The sequence below is a fragment of the Schistocerca americana genome, chromosome 7 (assembly GCF_021461395.2).
Source record: "Schistocerca americana isolate TAMUIC-IGC-003095 chromosome 7, iqSchAmer2.1, whole genome shotgun sequence".
Classification (NCBI taxonomy): domain Eukaryota; kingdom Metazoa; phylum Arthropoda; class Insecta; order Orthoptera; family Acrididae; genus Schistocerca; species Schistocerca americana.
This window is the reverse complement of record NC_060125.1, coordinates 317,813,647-317,838,026: the sequence shown is the minus strand read 5'-3', so window position 1 is coordinate 317,838,026 and position 24,380 is coordinate 317,813,647. Positions and strand designations below refer to the sequence as shown.

Sequence of the window (24,380 nt, the reverse complement as noted above, 5' to 3'; positions counted from 1 at the left end):
GAACCACTTGTATGAATATCAAGAGCTCAGATGGAAACCCAGTTCTAAGCAAAGTAGGGAAAGCAGAAAGGTGGAAGGAGTATATAGAGGGTCTATACAAGGGCGATGTACTTGAGGAGAATATTATGGAAATGGAAGAGGATGTAGATGAAGATGAAATGGGAGATATGATACTGCGTGAAGAGTTCGACAGAGCACTGAAAGACTTGAGGCGGAACAAGGCCCCGGGAGTAGACAACATTCCATTAGAACTACTGACGGCCTTGTGAGAGCCAGTCATGACAAAACTCTACCATTTGGTGAGCAAGATGGATGAGACAGGCGAAATACCCTCAGACTTCAAGAAGAATAAAATAATTCCAATCTCAAAGAAAGCAGGTGTTGACAAATGTGAAAATTACCGAACTATCAGTTTAATAAGTCACGGCTGAAAAATACTAACGCGAATTCTTTACAGACGGATGGAAAAATTAGTAGAAGCCGACCTTGGGGAAGAACATTTTGGATTCCGTAGAAATATTGGAACACGTGAGGCAATACTGACCCAACGGCTTATCTTCGAAGCTGGATTAAGGAAAGGTAAACCTACGTTTCTAGCATTTGTAGACTTAGAGAAAGCTTTTGACAATGTTCGCCGGAATACTCTCTTTCAAATACTGAAGGTGGCAGGGGTAAAGTATAGGGTGCGAAAGGCTATTTACAATTTGTATAGAAACCAGATGACAGTTATAAGAGTTGATGGGCACAAAAGGGAAGCAGTGGTTGGGAAGGGAGTGAGACAGTGTTGTAGCCTCTCCCCGATGTTATTCAATCTTTATATTGAGCAAGCAGCGAAGGAAACAAAAGAAAAATTCGGCGTAGGTATTAAAATCCATGGAGAAGAAATAAAAACTTGAGGTTCGCCGATGACATTGTAATTCTGTCAGAGACAGCAAAGGACTTGGGAGAGCAGTTGAACGGAATGGATGGTGTCTTGAAGGGAGGATATAAGATGAACATCAACAAAAGCAAAACGAGTTTAATGGAATGTAGTTGAATTAGGTCGGGTGATGATGAGGGAATTAGATTAGGAAATGAGACGCTTAAAGTAGCAAAGGAGTTTTGCTATTTGGGGAGCAATATAACTGATGATGGTCGAAGTAGAGAGGATATAAAATGTAGACTGGCAATGGGAAGTAAAGCGTTTCTGAAGAAGAGAAATTTGTTAACATCGAGTATTGATTTAAGTGTTAGGAAGCCGTTTCTGAAAGTATTTGTATGGAGTGTAGCCATGTATGGAAGTGAAACATGGACGATAAACAGTTTAGAAAAGAAGAGAATAGAAGCTTTCGAAATGTGGTGCTACAGAAGAATGCTGAAGATTAGATGAGTAGATCACATAACTAATGAGGAGGTATTGAAGAGGATTGGGGAGAAGTTTGTGGCACAACTTGACTAGAAGAAGGGATCGGTTGGTAGGACATGTTCTGAGGCATCAAGGGATTACCTATTTAGTATTGGAAGGCAGCGTGGAGGGTAGAAATCGTAGAGGGAGACCAAGTAATGAATACACCAAGCAGATTCAGAAGGATGTAGTGCAGTAGGTACTGGGAGATTAAGAAGCTTGCACAGGATACAGTAGCATGGAGCGCTGCATCAAAGCAGTCTCAGGACTGAAACCCACAACAACAACAACATGCCCCTCCATATCAGCATCCAGTCACGCATATGGCCTGAGGATGACACGGTGGCCGGTCGGTACCGTTAGGGCTTCATGGCCTGTTCGGGAGGAGTGTAACATTTTTAGTTCATTGGTTAGACAACAGATCGAAGCGTTTCGTCCGGATAGGGCATCATCAGGTTGCGTTAAAAAATCAGAAATTCTCGGCCAGCATGCGTCCGTCAAAGAAGGTATAATACTGAATAAAACGTACTACAAGTCAGTCTCATGGAGATGATTACAGGCATAACAGCGCACAAAAGCACCACGTCCGCAAACTGGAAGTTCAGCCATACACTACAATGGTGCCAGATATCCGTCCGTATTCACATGGCGCATACATGAATTTTAGCAGAATATTTCCGATTTTTTAACGTAACGTAATGATGCCCTGTCCGGGGGAAACGCCTAGTTGTTGAGTTAATAAAGATCACTATGCAATCTAAGACTGTTTTTTTTTATATTATACTGTACTTTGTACAGTTCCTGTTGCCATTACACAGACAACGACAGGGATATTTGACGCTGTGTGGTAACACTGCTTTCGCCGTAGCAGTGCACATGTTCATATTGATCTGCAGCTACAAAGTTAAGTGGTTCGTAGAAACTTAAATAAAAAATGGTACATTATTTAGCATTCCATATCATTCATATTATTTTGAAACTACATTGTGGATGGCATGGAAGTACCTATGGCAAATTGCTAATATTTATCGAAATAACTAGTTTAATTTTTTGAAGCAACATATATTACGGTCAGCAGAATGATACAAACTGTTTTTCCGCTACGAATTCCTCATAAGCAAGACAGTTTTTACCAATTTCTCCAATCGCTTGGGAATGTCATCAATCGAATGCTACAGAATGTTTTGTGGTAAATGGCAAATACGTACCTGATGCGAGCTTCGAAGGTATTCAGCTTGTGTGGTTCCTCTTTCGCATCTCCGCAGAGGAAGAAGCCACTCGTTGCAAGATCAGGGATCGGCACTGTATGTCGTGAGGACAAGATCGACTCACCTTACGTTCAGTAAAATGACCATCGAGTTCTATGCGTACGATGTTTGTAAAATCGCATAAAGATGAGGTCTCTGCTATTTTCGTAAGTGAACAGAGTTGGTCAAACCTGATTTTCCAGCGGGTTTAGGTAGTGGACCGAATTTATTGTGTTCCGAAGAAGGAACAGGCACATAACTTGTTCTGATGTCGTATAGCACCACACTGCTGTCTGGCGGAGATGCATTTTCTCAACGGTGGAATATGAAGAATCTTTTGCTCAGTAATGGAAATTATTATTATTATTGTTATTATTATCACGAATCTTTCCATTTGAAACATAGCTTCACCACTGCACTTTACTCCATTTGAAAATAACTGGGGAAAGATTCTGAATCAGCAAAGCATGAATTTTCTGTACTCCCTCCAACAGTAACAGCCATGTGCAGCCAAAGGCAGTAACCAGCTTTCATGAGCGGAGCTCCAACTCCTTTCTAAGGACGTATCGTTTATTGCTTTGGATAACTTTCACCCATTGACCAGTGAGTCGAATTATTGGGCTTTGGGTTAACATTTTCCGCACCAAGCTACAAATTTTCCTGTACTGTTGATGTCTGGAATGGCGAGTCCTTATAATGTCCACTACGGATCCCATAGTCATCAGTTTTATTTGACAATTTCGTACAGGCCTCGGATGCAAAGTAGCGAGAGGCCCATTCGCCGTGTACCATCTTCTTTCTACCAGTATGACAGAACTTCGCACTGCATCTCGAGAGCCCTCATGTGCCCACTTGAGCACTGACAAAGGTCTTCCTTCAAGATATATTTCTACCACTGCGCAAAAAGTATTTTTAAGAAAATATATTAATTTTTGATAAATTACATATTTACAATAAGCACTCACTTGCCACAAGCTCTGTGCATTTTTGGATCACCTAGTATACGCACTTGGTGCACTGTGCTGTGTATCGTGTGACAACGGGATCAGTCAAGATGCTCCGCGTGAGGAAATTTAAGAGTGTTCCGATAGGTGAATTGGTGTTGTAACATCCCCATACAGGGTTCATGCAAAACTATAGCCCTTCGTCGAGGAGTCCAAGGGTATTGCCGAGTGTTTGTTGAGTGTACGATGTTGATATTCCTGCAGGTGGCGGTGGAGTCCGTGACCAACATCCGCACCGTGCTGGGCCTGTGCCGGGAGCGCCAGTTCCACGCGCAGTACCTGCTGGAGCTGCAGCCCGCACTGCAGGTGTCGAAGCGCAACGTGCACCTGCGGGCGATCACGTACGCGCTGGCTCGCAGCATCGGTTTCTTCGCGTACGCCGGCGCCATGGCCTTCGGCGGCTCGTTGGTCGCCAGTGAGGGGCTGCCCTACGAAAAGGTCTTCAAGTGAGTGTCTCAGTCTTTCTACCGTCACATCCACATCCATAATTGGCAAAACACTGTGATGTACACAAAGAATGTACGTTCCACTGTAACAGTTATTAGGGATTTGCGTAAATTGAAGATAGAAGAGGGAGTAAGGAAAGGATAGAGAAGGAACTAATGATATCACCTGCACTTGGCACTGGAACTTTATCTGGAGTCAGTGGCGACGCGTGAAAATGTGTACTCGGCCAAGACTCGAACCCAGGATCTCCTGTTTACTAGGCACTTGCGTTAAACACCGCACCACCCGTTCAGCGCAAATGCACAGACTGTTTAAGTACTCTCCCTTGCCGACTCATTCTCCCACCTAGCGCCACCCTATACGCATTCCCCATCCAAGTCCTCCTTGCTCGCTAATTTTAGACCCCCCCCCCAACCCCCACCCGGAGGTGGAAGGTAAAAGTGTATCTGCACTGAAAGTTACCATTTCATTGCTCATCGAGGTGAATCAGTTATATAAATGCATGCTGTCTATTGTCCACGGCTCGTGGTCTTGCGGTAGCGTTCTCGCTTCCCCCGTACGGGTTACCGGGTTCGATTCCCGGGGGGTCAGGGATTTTCTCTGCCTCGAGATGAGTGGGTGATGTGTGTCTTTCATCATCATTTTATCCTCATTCAACAGCAAGTCACCGTAGTGGCGTTAAAAAACTTGTTTTGCGGCGTCCGAACCGCCCCGCAAGGGGTCTCCCGGCCACCAATGCCATACGCTTTTGAATTTGAGTGGTGTCTTTTCTTTGGAACATGTGCGAATGCACGTTTACACTGTACCTCCAGCGGGAGTCTAAAATTAGCGAACATGGAGGACTTGAGAGGGGACAGGATATAGGTGGCGCTTGGTGGGACTGGGAGTCGACCGGGGAGCGAGTCGAGAAAGTCCGGTGCATTTGCGATGAACAGCGTATCTGGTTGGCACAGTGGTTAACGCAACTACCTAGTAAGTAGAGGATCCCGGGTTCGAGTCCCGGTCCAGCACACGTCCTCACTCGTCGTCGCTGATTCCTCATAAGGTCTCGAGCGTGTTAGGATTTCCTTCCCTTTCTACCTCCTTCACCTTGCATAACTTGCGTAATATGTATCACAGCTGCGGATACTGCGTGATGTCTGTTCTTTTAGAGATGTCTTTGCGATCTCTATGGGAACACTGCGAGAGGTAGTAATGTATGCCCTTCTTCATTGGTTCTAGAAACTTTCTATGTGTGTTTTCTCGAGGTAGTTTTCGTCAGTCTTCATGCGTCTGCCAATTTAGTAGTTTCGGCATTTTTGTGACAATCTCCAGTAGGGAGAACAAAAGTGCTGTCCTCATCTGTTCACGTTTGGTACACCTGTTAGTCCAGTTTGGTATGGATCTCACACAACTGAACAATTTTCTAAGATGAGTCACACAAGTGATTTCGATACCGTGTCTTTTGTAGAATCATTGTGTGTATTGAACCGAGGACCTAGAAAAGACGGAGAGACTTCGTCCCCTCGTAGCCCCCAGTGGTTCACAAACCCAAAACAGGCCACAGCAGTCTATATACCCACCACCGCCTTCCCGCTCGAGAAGCAGCACGTTACACCGTGTGGCTAGCCGGCCGGTCAGAATGATTGTATTTCCCCAGTATTCTGCCTAAGAAAAGCGTCTGCCACCAACTTTACCTAGGACTAAAAATAAGTGATTGTTCAATCTCATATACCTTCAAATGGTTATCCCCAGCTATTTGTGAGTTGGCCGATTCCATCTGTGATTGATTTATAGTATACGAGTGCATAGGATACTAAGTTTTTTTCTGTTTTGAAATGAAGCATTTTACATTCCTGAACACTGAAAGCAAGTTGCCTATCTTGGCACCACTTTGAAATCTTAACAATATAATTATGCATCTTCTTTTAGACTCTGTTTCATTACACATAACTGCATCATCTTCGCAATATCAAATGTTTCTGGTAGTATTATCAGCAAGGTCATTAATACACAAAAAGAACAGAAAGATCCCAAAACACGTCCGTGGAACACACCTGAAGCTACTTCTAGCGATGACACTCCATTCAATATAACTTGCTTCTTCAACCGTTTAAAATAAATAAATAAATTCTCAATCCAGTCACATATTTACCGTCATAACCCACCGTCCTTTTGATAATGAGCTCCGATTTAGTACAGAGTGGAGCGTTTTTTAGAAATTTAGAAATACTGCATCCACCTGACTGTGTTGATCCCTGGCTTTCCGTATGTTTGTTATGTGAGAAAAACGAAAGTCCTGTTTCACATGGTCACTGTTTTCAGGTTTCATATTGGTTGGCACGGGAAAAGAGTTCATATAGTTCGAGACCCGCTATTATGTTTGAGCTCAGAATATTTGATAAAATTCTACTGCATATGCATCCGTGGTTCAGAGATAGCGCGTTTGATTCATTACCAAAATTTCTTCGTTCCCGAGTTTGAGTCCCGTCGCTGCTTATATTTTGATTAATAATCAGCATTGGCGGCCAATATGCTTCCTGCATAAGAAGTCACCCTTACTCTGCCAACTCTGTCAAAGAGGATTGAGGAATGCACAGACCTTCATAGTACTTTCTTGTCCTACGGGTGGGAAAATGCCCCTAAGGACGGAAGACACAGCAATGATCAACGACATGACGATGCAGGAGGCAATGCAAACTACTGCATTAAAGACACGTAACGTGTATTCACAGGACATGTGTCCTGTAATTGAAGGAGTGCCATAATGATCTCTCCATTGGCAAAATAATATGGAATAGTCCCCCATTCGGATCTCCGGGAGGCGACTGCCAAGGGGAGATTACCATGAGAAAAAGATTGAATAATCAACTGAAGGATAACGTTCTACGAGTAGGGTCATGGAATGTCAGAAGCCTGAACATGGTAGGGAAACTAGACGATACGAAAAGGGAAATACAAGGGCTCAATCTACATATAGTAGGGGTCAGTGATATGAAGTGAAAAGAAGACAAGGATTTCTGGTCAGAGGAGTATGGAGTAATATCAACAGCAGCAGAAAATGGTATAACGGGAGTCGGGTTTCTTATGAATAGGAAGGTAGGGTAGAAGGTGTGCCACTGTGAACAGTTCAGTTATAGGGTTATTCTTAGCAGAATCGACAGCAAACCAACACCGACAATGATGTTCAAGTATCCATGCCGACGTCGCAAGCTGAAGATGAAGAGAGACAAAAAGTGTGGAAGGATATTGAAAGGGTAATACAGTATGTAAAGGGGGATGAAAATATAATAGTCATCGGGGACTGGAATGCACTTGTAGGAGAAGGATAAAAGAAAAGGTTACAGGAGAATGAGCCTTGGGAGAAGGAATGAGAGAGGAAAAGACCAATTGAGTTCTATAGCAAGTTTCAGCTAGTAATAGGGAATACCCTGTTGAAGAATCACAAGAGAAGGAGGTATACTTGGAAAAAGCCGGGTGATACGGGAAGATTTCATTTACATTACATCATGGCCAGACGGAGATTCCGAAACATATAGTGGATTGTAAGGCGTACTCAGGAGCACATATAGACTCAGATGACAATATAGTATTGATAGTAGGTTGAGGTTTAAGACATTAGTCGGGAAGAATCAGTACGCAAAGAAGTCGCATAAGTAAGTACTAAGGAATGACGAGATACGCTTGAAGTTCTCTAAGGTTATAGATATAGCAGTAAGGAATAGCTCAGTACATAATACAATGGAAGAGGAATGGACATTTCTTAATAGGGCAATTACAGAAGTCGGGAAGGAAAAAATAGGTACAGAGAAGGTAACTGCAAAGAAACCATGGGTAACAGAAGAAATACTTCAATTGATTAATGAAAGGAGGGAGTACCAAATTGTTCTGGAAAACACAGGAATACAGAAATGAAAGTCGCTGAGGAATTAAATAAATGGAAAGTGCAGGGAAGCTGAGACGAAATTGCTGCAGGAAAACTGTGAAGCCTTCGAAATAGAAAATTATTGTCGGAAGGACAGACTCAGCATACAGGAAAGTCAAATCATCCTTCGGTGACATTAAAAGCAAGGGTGGTAATATTAAAAGTGCAACTGGAATTCCACTATATAATGCAGAAGAGACAGCGGCTAGGTGGAAAGAATACATTGAAAGCCTCTATGACGCGAAAGATTTGTCCGATGTGATAGAAGAAGAAACACGAGTCGATTTAGAAGAGATTCAGGACCCAATATTAGAAACAGAATTTAAAAGAGCTTTACAGGACTTAAGGTCAAATAAGGAAGAAGGGATAGATAACATTCCATTAGAATTTCTACAATCATTGGGGAAAGTGGAAACAAAACGATTATTCACGTTGGTATGTAGAATGTATGGGTCTGGCAACATACTATCTGACTTTCGGGAAAGCATCATCCACACAATTCCGAAGACGGCAAGAGCTGACAAGTGCGAGAATTATCGCACGATCAGCTTAACAGCTCTTGCATCCAAATTTCTTACAAGAGTGATATACAGAAGAACGCAAAAGAAAATTAAGAATGCGCTAGATGACGATCTGTTTGGTTTTAGGAAAGGTAAATGCACGAGAAAGGTAATCCTGGCCTCGCGTTTAACAATGGAAGCAAGACTGAAGAAAAATCAAGACACGTTCATGGGATTTGTTTACCTGGGAAAATCGTTCGACTATGTAAAATGGTGCAAGATGTTTGAAATTCTGAGAAAAGTAGCGGTAGCCCATAGGGAGAAACGGGTTATATACTGTATGTACAACCGCGAAGAGGAAATAATAAGAGTGGACGACATACTATTAAATCTATACATCTAGGAAGCAATGATGGAAATAAAAGAAAGTTTCAGGAGTGGAATTAAAATACAAGGTGAAAGGATATCAATGACAGGATTCGCTGATGACTTTGCTTTTCTGAGTGAAAGTGAAGAAGAGTTACATGATCTGCTGAACGGAATGAACATTCTAATGAGTGCACAGTATGGACTGAGAGTAAATCGAAGAAAGACGAAGGTAATGAGAGGCAGTAGAATTGATAAAAGTGGGAAACTTAACATCAGGAGTGATGATCACGAAGTAGATGAAATTAAGGAATTCTGCTACCTAGGCAGTATAAAAACAATGACGAACGGAGGAAGGCGGAGATCAAAAGCAGACTAGCTGTAGCAAAAAGGCAGTTCTGGCCAAGAGAAGTCTACTAATATCAAATATCGGCCTTAGTTTGACAAAGAAATTTCTGAGAATGTGCATCTGGAGTACAGCAGTGTATCGCAGTGAAACATGGAATGTGGGAAATCCGGAACAGAAGAGAGTGGAAGTATTTGAGATGTGATGCTACAGATGAATCTTGAAAAGTAGGTGGACTGATAAGGAATGAGGAGGTTCTACGCAAAATCGGAGAGAGGAAAGGAATATGTGGAGAACACTGATTAGTAGAAGGGATAGCATGACAGGACATCTGTTAAGATATGGGGGAATGACTTCCATGGTACTAGAGGAAGACAGAGATTGGAATACATCCAGCAAATAATTGAGGACGTAGATTGCAAGTGCTACTCTGAGATGAAGAGGTTAGCACAGGAGAGGAATTCGTGGCGGGCCGCATCAAACCGGTCAGAAAACTAACGAAAAAAAAAAAAAAACTGCAAATTGATGTCAAGGATATTGGACAGTAATGACTGTAATTTTGCAGATCACTTCTATCTGACGTATCAGTTGTAAATTGGTAGCTTTTGCAATGAAACTATTTTCTGTGGGCGGCGTTTCACTATTCGTTCCGTTCTTCGTGTACGACGAGTGTATATGAAATTCCTCTACAGTTCGATACGTAACGGTTGCTAAAAATATTACGCTAAAGGATGCTGGTTTAGGGTTTTTCGTCCGGACGACGAGGTGGTTTCAGATGGGGAGAACATTCAGATTCTGAAAGGGCAGGGAAGATAATTGACAGTGTCCTTTTCCAAAGGAACTTTTCCAGCTCTTAAGGAAATCGCAGAAAACCCAAATCGAAACGGCCTGACGGGCTTTGAGAGACCAGTCTTTTCTAATGCTGGTAGTTTCTTACTACAGTGCCACATAGATGTATTGATGAGAACCGCAGGTAACAGTACAAAGGTCATTAACAGTAAGTGGAAATTTCAGGTAGATGCATTTTAAGTTGTGAAAGAAATTATAAGACGAAGCAATGAAAGTCAATCGCAGACTTGTCTGTGACTCATTGATACTGAGAACTGTTTCGATTCAGTTTCAACATCTCCTTAAAAAATGGCATTGATCAAAACTCTGTGAATGTTCTGAGTAAGTACACAACAGTGCCGCACATCCACTGGAATACGTAAGGGTATTGTGAATTTGTAGTTGCGGTTTGGGGGTGGGGGCGGTATAAAGGCTGCACACCCGTGGAAGCTATTCGCAGCTGTCCTTGAGCAAGTTTTCGTATACATCAACTAGAAAAGTGAATTAGGAGCGCATGATAAGCTGTCACTTCTATATCGCTGATGACATTGTACTGGTTGCGTCTGGTCTACAGTTATGAAAGCCCGGCTTAGTCTAAAAATTCGCTCTAGGCCGTCTTAACCTTTCATTCAGTCTCTTTTTGCAACTGTTCTAAAGACAGAAACGAATCAGCTGATTCTGTGAGCTCACTTCAAATTCGATTTTGTGGTAGTACATTTAATTTTACTATAACAGAGTTTCAGATCTTCTTACAGATTAATTCTAATGAATTTATTCACGGGATTAATTCCAAAGTATTCATTTACAGTCCATGTATCAGTAGTTCTGAATGAGTATTCTGGGGCAAAGACTTTAAATGAGAGAAACATACCTGTGTGTTGCTCAATGAGCATTGAAGAGATTCAAGTTTGGAATAACTAGGACAGAAAGAGAAATGAATGACAGACTGACGTGGAGGTATGATTCTTATAAAAATAAAGCTGGGCAGTACATTAATGAGCCGAGTGGTCGATAAATAGACAAAAAATATTGTTTACTGGCTTCAGCGAGATGCGAAAAGACCACGCCCTTTAGTGAATGGAAGCTAGGCAGTTGACATTCACGAACAACGTGAGTACCTAGCTCCAACGATCAGAGTGCTTCTAAGAATCCGGAGAACGATTATTATGGATTATTTGGGAATAACGAAAATAATAGCTGTTCTTATTTATTTGTTTATTTATTGAACAGAAAAGTCGTGGCAGTTCTTTCCCGTATACAATCACTTTTTCTGTAGTGCTACAACTGATCAGCTACACGCCAACATGGCACATAGGTAATAGATTTACATTCAGGAAGTTTGGGGTTGAATTCATCGTCTACTTCTCGGACAGGCACATCAGTTTTTCGTGGTTGGCCTGAATCGTTTAAGGAGAATCTTGTGAAGATTCTCTTAAAGTGACACGCCGACTTCTTTCATTATGCCTCCTGCAGATGGAGTACTGGTTCAATACATTAGGAAAAATCTTAATTCCATTAAATAAGTGCTGCTTGTAAAAAGTGAATGCCATCATTTGAAGAAGGAATAGGAAAGTATAGTAAACTTCAGTTACAGAGCAGGCTAGAGGCGAATGTCTGAGAAGTGGCCCAAGGTAAGCACTCTCGTCTACCAATGGTGTGAAGAGTTAGTCTATGATCTGAAGTGAGTCTAGATCAATCAGTATCCAGTGCATACTCTGCTAATCACTGTCAAATGGAGGACAGAGAGTACTTCGCATTGTACCTATTTTCCATTTTATGTGTTTCATCCGTTACATTGACGTATGTGGCGTTACAAGAATGATTTCTTAAACACCTCTGTGAACACTGTGATAAGTCTACTTTTTTCTTCGCGATCCCTATGGGATTGATGCTTACGGGACGGTAGTATATTCCTAGATTCGTCACTTAAAGGTGGTTTCTGAAACTGACTAAAAGCGAGTCAAACGAGCGTTTGACCAGTCCTGCTGCCAACCTATGTATGCGTTCGATACCCTCTATTAGCTCTAACGAAACAGTGACAACAGTAACGTAATGATCTTGTTTTTGTATCATGACAGGATGGGTTTTGTTGTAGCTAGAATCGATGGCAAAATTCTGATCTCTCCACTTCCTAAGGCTTCTTGAATAAATAAGTAGCGTAACCGACATGTAGTAAACAGAAATGAGGTCAAACCGAAGGGTTTTCTTTACGTTAAGTGCCACAAAGCATCTATTTATTTATGTAATGGATACGAGGGGATTCAGTCTGTATCCAACAATAGGGCTCAGAATGACCGCCATTCATTTATCTTGAATATCGACTCTTAGGTGTTCGAATACTTTTATATAGGTATGCGTATTAGGATGAGTTTGTGCTGATTCTGAAAGTAATTGCTTGATAATTATTACAGAAAGTATATTAATGAGACGGAAAAATATTAAAATTTGTGCCAAAATTACATAATAAAGAGACATACCATGGGAAGGAAATCTATCACACCAAAAAAAAAAAAAAAAAAGAAAGAAGAGGAAGAAGAAAAAAGAACGTAAGCTCTTCCACCTGTAAATGGCTTATAAGGAAAGCCTACAGCAGGATACCAGCTGCTTGGTAATGGAATAAAGGATATATAGGGTATTACGAGTATAAGAGCAGACAATTTTATTGGTGACTGACGGCAGTGTAGTGGACAACGTTACATCGGTATTTACTTCGTTTATAATTCATTTACAATTACAGCTATTCTGGGTAGTACATTTTTGGGTTGAATGGTACCTCGCCAGCAACATGTAGCAAGAGCACGCACTTAACGTTTATTTTCAACTGGGCACCAGGTGAACTGTTGAAGAGTGGACACTTGTATTTCAACTGGTTGGTGAGTACTGCCAGGGGTAGTCCAATTAGTCGTGTACTTACGACAGTGCACAAAAATTCAGTTGGTGAAGTGTACGAAAACACAGACACAGAGAAGAAAAAAGTAACACATTTAAGTGGTACATATTACATTTGCAAATATCACTTATACGCCTAACATCTAGTATATTTTTTAAAGATATTGTGTCAGCTGACTTAAAGCAAGATATCTCTGAAGATATAGAAAGTAGGGTGTCTTAATATGAGAGATGTTCGGCTACGCGGACTGAAATAAATATTACTTCGAAATGGGCCCATATATCATAAAATTTGTGTTAAAGAGAACACGACACAAAATTAGAATAATGAAAAACAGCAGACAGAGTAATAAAAGTCAACAAAATATCTGAATTGTTTACAACATTATACAACAAGCAATTCTACTTTATGAAATTGAAAATATTATAAGATGAAAAGTAGTGGAGTGGCTTATCCCCATCCTGATTTAATTGCATCGATGTCTTCTAAAAGCATTATTTCATTATGAATCAGAAATGAAACCTAATTTGATTGAATAGCGGAGGAAAATATTGGCTGCAATGTATCGGAAGACAGCATAGAAGCTTGATGAAAAAGCAAATAACACACTTAAGTGGCATAAATTAAGTTACCAAATACATGAATATATGAATAATGTTTCATTCGTCAGTACGCCCATTGGAAAGCAGTGAATGGGAAAGTCTACAGAGGATGACAGATACTAGAGTTATTGTTGGTGCTTTTGAATGTTGTAGGCACGCAATAAACAGATGTTAAGTAGAGAAAAGGTTGAGGCAGTGGTGAGGAGTAGAACAGTTATAGAAGTTATGACTACGAAAAACTGAACTGTAAAAATATGCTATTTTTGTTCGGAGCGAGCTTTTCAAGTAATGGGACATAACGATTGGATTTCGTGATATCAGTCAACACACTGGGCCATAGGAATCTTACGAGACAGCTCCTACTTGTAACTGATTGGCCTCGACGTGTGGATAAGGGGATTATTGAACCACTTTTTTCCGTAAATGGACTTTTATTTTTAGCACCGTGCTACGGCAATGAGATTATAGAGGCTTACGGCATTTAACATCTTAAAAGTATTGTTCGTATCTAGTAACGCAGAGAAATGTTACTCGCTGTTATGATGCATTGGAAAAAAATCAAACATTTTTTTAAAAAAAGAAAAATCTTATGTTGTGCAGTTTGTTTAATTTGTACCCATATCATTCTTCAGATTCCATTCATCTATTTGCAGTTTAAAGAGTAATTCTCTAATTCGTTGCCCTTTACAGGCAAAAACAAAGAAACAAACAACGACTAATGAAACTTATCTGTCACGACCATGGATTTCACATTTTTAATAAGTACCTTAGGAAAGTTCCTTGTTACCTATGAGTAACACTTTTTTTCGCTCCGTCTCGAACAATTGGAAATTTCTATGAGACTATACTGCTGAGGTCATTGGTCCCTACGCTTACACAATACTTAATCTAACTCAAACTAAAACACGCTAAGGACAACACACACACTCATGCCCAAGGGAGAACTCCAAACTCCGACGTGGGAGCCGAGTGAACCGTGGCAAGGCGCCAACGACCATACGGCTAACCCGCACGGCACATCTCGAACATTCAACGACTCAGGCCTATAGTACGCAGTCTGTATGTATTCATAACAAAAATTTCATGCCAAATTTCTCTGACACCCAAGGCCCTCGACAGAGAACTGAAGAAATTTAGTGCTTTGCCTACAGAGCATTGAAATACCTTTCACTCTTCCTCTGAATAGCTTTTCGCCATGAACAACAGGAAAACGTCTTCCCACAACTCTACTGTCTTAAAGAGTATCATATATTCCATATGAATTGTAGGACGTTGTGACAGCCCTACTAACCAGGTACACAGGGGCAATAGTAACTGCTTTTGAAAGAAGTCTTTGTGATGTTAGAAGAATTGTGTGGGGGACACCAGCTTCTACTTGTCATAGTATGTAATTCCACCGTTGGAATGACTGTATGTCTCACGTAAGACTTAACTTCTTTCCAGGGTGTCGCAAGCTCTCATCATGGGAACGGCGATGGTGGCGAATATACTTTCATTCGCCCCCAATTTCCAGAAGGGAATAGAAGCGGCGTCTAATGCCTTCTACTTGCTGGAGAGGCAACCTAGAATCGATGACGCCCCTGACGCAAAAGACGAAAAGTGGGTGAGTAACGCTAACGAGTATTTTGCTTATATCTCTGACGTAAGAGATAACTGTGTGATAGTGACATCCGCCTGACAACGGCGCCGAATGTTTTCTTAATCAGCGTTCGTAGCGTTCTCTGTATACAATGGGCTCGCATTGGGCATAGAAACTCTCAGGTTTTCATCTTCACTGCTGGTCTCTTGCAGAATAACGTTGCTTAATGGATGGGTTGCTATTTTCAGCAGGGCTGATATCTCATTCCTGCGGTTGCACCTTAATACTCAATATCAAGGGGCCTTGCATCAGAGTGCCAACTATTCCACTACAAATTGACTTTAACCGAATTAAATACGTTCATAGAAAGCCATTTGCACTAAAGTTGGTATCAATTTTTTAGACTGAGCCGAGCGGTTCTAGGCGCTTCAGTCTGGAGCCGCGCAACCACAACGGTCACAGGTTCGAATCCGGTCTCGGGCATGGATGTGTGTGATGTATGTAGGTTAGTTAAGTTTAAGTAGTTCTAAGTTCTAGGAGACTGATGACCTGAGATGTTAAGTCCCATAGTGCTCAGAGCCATTTGAACCATTTTTTTTTTTAGACTGATAGAAACTTTTAGTAAGAGATGAGGATTGAAATAGATGGTTCCGTCGTCGACAAGGTCATGAGGGACAGCGGTCAGGCTCGGATTATGTTAGGAAAGGATACCGGACGTGTCGTTTTCAAAAGAATCGTTTAGGGAAACCACCAAACACCGAAACCAGTATAGCTGGCTGGGAAATTTATGTGTAGTCCTTCCGAATCCGTGCCAGCGTCCTACCATCACGCCACCTCGTTCTCTGAAACTTAAATCAGACGAGTGCTCGCAGGCCCAATCTGGGCTGCTTTCAGTATCTTTGGTAATTGATCTTATAACTACGCAGTCAGTGATTGTAATGTCCCACGCGTTTAAAAGTAAAAGTATCCGCTTAGGGACTCTTTCTGCCAAAGATACAGTATCATTTTCACAAAGCACAGTCTTCGATCATCATCGCTTTCTAGATAACAGAAACCTTTCATATATTCTATTGCGCCGTTTTGTGACATCTGACTTTTAGGTGCATTCGTCCTTACCACTTCATATTTCTTATTATTTTGTTTCATTCATTCTGAACCCAAATTTTGTTTAAGCTACGATCTGGGTGTCTGTTAGCTCCACTAGTACTTTCATTTAGACGACCACGTTATCTGCGAGCTGGTGTCGTGTGGTGGTCTTGCACTTTATTTATTGTTGTCATCTTCTGAAGATTCTCTTATATTAAACAAAAGACGTGATAAAATACTTCCTACCTCCAGCAACATACCACATTCATCAGAGGAGATATGTTGTGAATTTACTGTTTTACTATATTCGTTTAGTTTCGGTAATTGCTGTACAACGCTGTTTTTTAAATGCCTTCTTCGCGCTGAATCCGATGACGAGAAAAGATGTATTCGGAGACGCCCCTGACAGTGGTACGATACCAATTTGTAGGTCGCCCACCATACAGCCCGAAAACCAGGAGTGAAGGTTTCGGCTGTCATTACATTTCATAGAAGAGCCCCTTTTGTTCTCATCTCCGGCGCCCTCACACTACAGCGATACGTCGACGATATTTTATGTGCCGTTTGGTTTCCATTCACGGCAAGCCATCCTGTGTTTACATTTCAGCAATATAATGACCGAAACAGTCTAATACTTGTGTTGATGCGTGCCAGAGACTACTTTGTCCATCAAGGTCGCCAGATCTCTCTCCAATCGAGCTAGTTGGAGCACTGCGATCTGGGCCCTCCAACCATCTCGGTATCTTGAAGATCTAAAGCACTATTTGGACAGAATTTGGCACGAGATCCCTTAGGACGACGTGCAATAACCCTATCAGTCAATGCCAAGCCGAATAATTACTTGCATTCGGGACACAGATGGACCAACACATTTTTGCCGAGCTCAGTTTCTGAAGCTCTTTCTCGTGAATACCGGGTGATCAAAAACTCAGTATAAATTTGAAAACGTAATAAACCACGGAATAATGTAGATAGAGAGATAAAAATTGACACACATGCTTGGAATGACATGGGGATTTATTAGAACAAAAAAAAATTCACAAAATCTCCGACAGATGGCGCTGGACAGCAAAATGTCAGTATCTGCTACCGTGACGGGTGAGAGGTACGCCGATATCTTAGAGAATCGCATCATCCCCAGCCTGGCTGATAAACAGCTGCTGGAACGTATAATGTTTATGCAGGATGGCGCTCCACTCCATATTGCTAGACGCGTGAAAGATCTCTTGCGCGCGTCGTTTGGTGATAATAGTGTGCTCAGCCGCCACTTTCGTCATGCTTGGCCTCCCAAGTCCCCAGATCTCAGTCTGTGCGATTATTGGCTTTGGGGTTACCTGAAGTCGCAAGTGTATCTTTATCGACTGACGTCTATAGGGATGCTGAAAGACAACATCCGACGCCAATGCCTCACCATAACTCCGGGCATGCTTTACAGTGCTGTTCACAACATTATTCCTAGACTACAGATATTGTTGAGGAATGATGGTGGACATAGTGAGCATTTCCTGTAAAGAACATCATCTTTGATTTGGCTTACTTTGTCATGCTAATTATTGCTATTCTGATCAGATGAAGCACCATCTGTCGGACATTTTTGAACTTTTGTATTTCTGTTTTTGTTTACTATATCCCCATGTCATTCCAAGCATGTGTGTCAATTTGAACCTCTCTATCTACATAATTCCATGATTTATCCAGTTTTAAAATTTATACTGACTTTTTTATCACCCAGTACATCATCCAATTTCTTCTGAAATTGTAATCGGTTGTTTGCCTGTAAATGGACATCACATCTACCGATTTACGTCCCATTGCGACAATTCTTTCGTGATGCGTGGGTTTTCCTTTCTTTTCTTTTTGTCTTAGTGTTTCGATAAGAAAGTGAACTCCGGAAATAGGAGAAGATCTCTGCTATTTTAACAACAGTATATCTGTCAAAGGTATCTGAAAAAGCGAAATATTTTAATATCGAAAATTAATCTTGATTTAAGGAAGTCTGTTCTGAAAGTATTTGTCTGGATTGTATCGTGGTATCCCAACAAATGTTGGACAATAACACGACAGTCTAGGAGAGCATACGAGTTTTCTGTAATGCATTCATACGTGAGGATACTTATGATTAAATGGAAGATCGGATAACAAATGAATAGATGCAGAATCGCTTCGTAAGAAAGATTGACCATAGGAATTGTCAGTTGATAAGGACACATCCAGAGGATACAGGAAATGTTAGCTTAGTAGGGGAAGAACAGAGGGATATGTTGGGAATAAAATCTGCAGATGGAAGCCAAGTCATGACAACAGTTATTGTGTTGAAGTAGATGTAGCTTACAATAAATGCAGAGAAGAAAGGCTTGCATAATTAGTACACTAAAAATAAGCCTTTCTTTGTTCGGCAGTCTGTATAACGAGCAAAATTCTAAATTGTCACGACTGTACGTTTGTGATAGCCAAATTAATTCTTCCTCTATAATTGAGCAGAAATATATTTTCTCCTGCACTTCTTAAAACGGGTGAAAGAAAATGCTGAGAAGGTTATTTTAAAAAGGCTCCACTTGCTCATCGATCTTTCCCCAGTCCTAGCTGGCGCTCTGCCACTAATGACCTCTTCGTCTACTACTCATACATCATTAATACTTGAATTGCATTCCACCTGGCTGAATGAGGAACTCCAGTTTTCTAGACAACCAAAGAACTTAGTTTTAACAATGAGGTTTAGTATCATCCACCTAAAATTCTATTAGCTCTTTCTGTGTTGTATTATTCATAACTTCTGCCATTAATACGTGATATATTTCCCGAACCACCAAATAATAACTCTTCTCCTTTCTCTTGCACATGTAGGCAATCTTCTTTAGACTGTGGCTAGGATGAACATCTTGCACGAAATGAAGCAAAATCTCCCATGAGATAAAAAAAACGTTGCTGCTCTAACTTAAATGAGATTAAAAAAATTCATTAACTTGAAATTTGCTCCATATCAAGATCAGTTCGCTGTATTATATGATTTTCATGTCTCTGTGACCATCATACGTATGTTTTCTCACTTCTATTAGTATTGCTTCACTCTTCAGACAATAATCGCTGTAGGATGTATCACCTTTGCAATCCACAGACGGCTACGAACGGCTTTCTCCGTCATCAACCAACGTATTGACTGACCTCTCATTCCACTGAAAGAACGCAATCTGTAAAGGACCTTATGTAGACACTGGAAGACATGTACATATAAATATTTTTCGTTACGCACATTATATGTTTATAAAATATTGCAAAATTTAGATACTTTTCTCGAAAATAAGAAAGAAAAGTTCATTTCAAGAATCATGAGAGCAGAGCGGTAGTTTGTTATCAGTTGTTTAACTTCCACGGTTGGTTAATTGCTTTGGGGGAAGACACCACTCAACGAGGTCATCAATCCCATCGGATTAGGGAAGGATGGGAAGAAAATCGGCTGTGGCTTTTCAAAGGAACAATTTCGGAATTTGTCTGAAGCCATTTAGGAAAATCATGGAAAACGTAAATCATGATGGTCTGCACGTGTTTGAGCCGTCGTCCTCCCGAATTCGAGTCGAGTGTGCTATCCACTTCACTTCACTAGGTAACTACCATGTTGAAAAGAAAGTAAGGAAGCAAACGAAAGCTCTCAGGAGTGTAAGAAATGCAGAAACTGAACTGTGTGACTATTCTGTGCACGTATTGGTTTTTACATTACTTTACATCCTTTTAAGTATATATTAATTTTTTAGGTTTGTAAGTCTGTTAAACTATAATTGGTGTTGAGGGCAAATAGTACTGGTAGATTAGGTCAAATAATGTCTGTGGCACCACCAATAGCTTTTTTAACAGAAAACTTCATTATTATTCCGTGCAGGAGACTGTGATCACCTACATCTACATCCACATCTACATTTTTAGTCCGCAAGCTACCAAATGGTGTGTGGCGGAGGGCACTTTACATGCCACTGTCGCTACCTCCCTTTCCTGTTCCAGTCGCGTATGGTTCGCGGGAAAAACGAATGCCAGAAAGCCTCCGTGCGCGCTCGAATCCCTCTAAGTTTACATTCGTGATCTCCTCGGGAGTTATCAGTAGGGGGAAACAATATATTCGAGACTGCATCCAGAAACGCACCCTCTCGAAACCTGAACAGCAAGCTACACCGCGATGCAGAGCGCCTCACTTGCAGAGTCTGCCACTTGAGTTTGCTAAACATCTCCGTAACGCTATCACGCTTGTCAAATAACGCTGTGGCGAAAGTCGCCGCTCTTGTTTGGATCTTCTGTATCTCTTCTGTCAACCCAACCTGGTACGTATCCCACACTGATGAGCCATACTCAAGTATAGGTCGAACGAGTGTTTTGTAAGCTACCTCCTTTGTTGATGGACTACATTTTCTAAGGACCCTCCCAATGAATCTCAACCTGGCACCCGCCTTACCAACAATTAATTTTATATGACCATTCCACTTCAAATCGTTCCGCACGCATACCCCCAGATATATTACAGAAGTAACTGCTACCAGTGTCTGTTCCGCTATCATATAATCATACAATAAAGGATCCTTCTTTCTATATATTCGAAATACATTACATTTGTCTAAGGGTCAGTTGCGACTCCCTGCAGCAAGTGCCTATCCGCTGCAGATCTTCCTGCATTTCGCTGCAATTTTCTAATGCTGCAACTTCTCTGTATACTACAGCATCATCCGCGAAAAGCCGCATGGAATTTCCGACACAATATACGAGGTCATTTGTATATATTGTGAAAAGCAATGGTCTCATAACACTCCCCTGTGCCACGCCAGAGGTTACTTTAACGTCTGTAGACGTCTCTCCATTGAGAAAAACATGTTGTGTTCTGCTTGCTAAAAACTTTTCAGTCCAGCCCCACAGCTGGTCTGATGTTCCGTAGGCTCTTACTTTGTCTATCAGGCGACAGTGCGGAACCGTATCGAACGCCTACCGGAAGTCAAGGAAAATGGCATCTACCTGGGAGCCTCTATCTACAGCTTCGCGTTTGCTCTGCCGTTGCAGTTGTAAAATATGAGTTGCGGTGTCAATGCTGCAGCGTGATTACTCTCTTATATGAAGGAATAACTTAACTTATTTATGGTATACTGTATTTCATTTTATTAAGCTTGTGAATGTAATAGGCCGACCGGAGTGGCCGAGCGGTTCTAGGCGCCTCAGTCTGGAACCGCGCGACCGCTACGGTCGCAGGTTCGAATCCTGCCGCGGGCATGGATGTGTGTGATGTCGTTAGGTTAGTTAGGTTTAAGTAGTTCTAAGTTCTAGGGGACTGATGACCTCAGATGTTAAGTCCCATGGTGCTCAGAACCATTTGAACCATTTTTTTAATGTAATAGTGAATAAACTTAAGTTAAGCTGCTTGAAACAATTTTATCCATTTGAAGAATATTTCTTGACGATATCACTTATGAGTTCACAGAGAGCTTTGAACGATCCTTTCTGTCACCACCTATCACACTGACTGATAACTACATCTGCACTGACTGTCGTAAACACTGTTGAGTGCTAAATGAGAATCTGTGTTATTATTTGTAACTGTGTCAGTCTCTTGCACAGATTTCCGATGGGCCTGGTTACTAGTAACATGATATGAAAACTTGTCTCCGTCCACAGAAGAGTGAGGGCGAGGTGCAGTACTCTAACGTGCAGTTTGCGTACCCGACGCGCGTGGGCAGCCTGGTGCTGCGCGGCCTGGACCTCGAGATCCGGCCCGGACAGACGGTCGCACTGGTGGGGCCTTCCGGCTGCGGGAAGTCCACCACCGTGCAGCTGCTGGAGAGGTTCTACGACCCCACCGCCGGCGTCGTGGTGAGTACGCCCCTGACCCTCCTGCTGTCGCTACTGTGTTTGCTATCCTGTTATTCCACCAGCTGTCATTCCTATTGCGGCATGACGAGCATTCGTATTTCGTGTTGTAGCAGTGCCTAGACAACAGACTTAAGAAATAGTCAAGGAACCTATGACGTATCTTGGGGGATATACAGAAGACTGAAAACCTACATTTAAGGAAACTGTACATTTAGAACAACTTTTTGATAGTGTTGTCCTGAATATAATTTTCGTACATCCATATTTAAACAGGATGGTGGGACACAGCTGGTATGATTTTTTATTAAAAATGAAATTCCTCTAGCTGTGAATAAGATTTCATATTTACTTCGCTACTAGTTTCGACGTTGCTTCAAGGCAATCTTCAGGCCCGTACATTTTGATGAACTCGGTTGTGTGTGACTCAGTCTAGAAGTCCACGGAAAGACCAACACGTGCTCCACTAGTGTCACTAGTTACTGCCCGTCACCCATGTGGAGCACATTTTGGTCTTACAGCGGACTTCTAGACTGAGCGACACACAACCGATTTCATCAAAATGTTCGGGCCTGAAGATGGCGTTGACGCAACGTCTAAACTAGTAGCGAAGTGAATATAAAATCTTATGTACAGCTGAAGGAATTTCATTTTTAATGAAAATGAATATAAATTGTTCAATGTTCCAAGGAATACATAGAGGGTTTGCATAAAACAAACAACCTTGAACATAATATTACGGAAACAGGAAAGGAACTGTATCAGTATAAGACAGGAGATATTATGTGAGATTAGCTTAATGGATCTATGATGAAATAGTACCTTAGCATCCGTATAATAATCTAATGGAATTACATACTGTTTAATAAAAAATTGTAACTTAAAATAAAACTATCGAAACAAATCTCAAGGACTAGAGGATATTCCCTTAGAACCATCGATGTCCTTGGAAGAGTGAGCCGTGACAAAACTGTTCCCCCTCCTAGGCGTGATATATCAGCCAGGTAAAGTTTCGTAAGAATTTCAAAAGAATTTGATAATCCCTATTCCAAAGAAACACGTGTGAATATTACCGAACCATCAGTTTACTACGTCATGGAAACAAAATATTGACTCATATTACTTACAAATGATTGGGAAAACTGGTAGAAGACGACCTTGGGAAAGAGAAGTTTGGTTTTCTGGGGAAAATTGTAACTGTCGAATGCGTACTGACTCTACGACATTACGTATCTTAAAAGATAGACCGAAGAAATGGAAATCTGCGTCCAAACCATTTCCAAATAAAGAGAATATTTTTGACAATGTTGACTGTAATACAAGGTCTGAAATTTTAAAGGCAGTCAGGATAAAATATACGGAACAAGAAATGTGTCTGCAATTTGTTCATAAACGAGACTGCAGTTATAAGAGTCAAAGAGCATGAATGGGAAGCAATATTTGGGAATGAAGTGAGACAGGTCTGTAACCTCTTCTTAATGTTGTTCACCTGTCGACTGAACAGGGAGTAAAGGAAACCATTGCGAAATCTGGAAAGGGAACTAATTTTCAGGGAAAACATATAAAAAATTTGGGGATTTATCACGAGATTATAATTTTATCAGAGATGACAACGAACTTCAAATGGCAGCTGCACCGAATGGGTAGTATCTTGAAATGTAGTTATAAGATGAATATCAACAGAAGTGAAGGAAGGGTAATGGAAACTTGCTGAATTAAATAAGATGATGCTCAGAGAGTTAAGTTAAGAAAAGAGACACTGAATGCAGTCCGTAACTTTCGCCACTAGGGCAGGAAAGTAACTGATGCTCGCAAAAATAGAGAGGATATAAAGTGCAGACTAATAATAACATCCGTTTCATGAATTGCGAAATTTGTTAACATCGAAAATAAATTTAATGTAGGAAGTCGTTCCCGAAGGCGAGCCTATTTGTATGGAGAATAGCTTTGTACGCAACTGAAATGTTGACGATAATCAGTTCGAACAAGAAGAGAATACAAGATTTAGAAATGTGAAACTGCTGAAGTACTTAGCATATTACTTGAGCAGATCGAATAACTAAAGAGATGGTACTCAGTCATACTGGGGGCAAAAGAAATTTATGGAACAAATTGTTTTAATTAAGGGACAAGTTGATGGGGTAATCGTGAAACATCAAGGCATCGTCAGTTTCGTAATGAAAGGAAGACTGAGGTGTAATATTTGTAGAGGAACACAGATCTTTAATTTGATTGTAGGCTACAGTAATTATCCATAAATGAACAGGTTACCACAGGACTAGCTTGGAGATCTGCATCACATCAGTCATGGATTGAAGGCCACAATTACAGTGCAGATGAAGCAATTATTAAACTACTGTAT

General features: G+C 41.2%; 1 protein-coding gene across 2 annotated transcripts in view; it reads left to right on the top strand.

Moving 5' to 3' along the window:
• LOC124622572 (ATP-dependent translocase ABCB1-like) overlaps positions 1-24,380 on the top strand; it is a 163,805-nt gene that overhangs the window by 128,325 nt on the left and 11,100 nt on the right. For both annotated transcript variants that reach the window (XM_047148320.1, XM_047148319.1), the window contains 3 exons: positions 3,840-4,081; positions 14,962-15,121; positions 21,827-22,021. In XM_047148320.1, the coding sequence (XP_047004276.1) occupies positions 3,840-4,081; positions 14,962-15,121; positions 21,827-22,021 (597 nt within the window). The remainder of the gene's footprint in view (positions 1-3,839; positions 4,082-14,961; positions 15,122-21,826; positions 22,022-24,380) is intronic.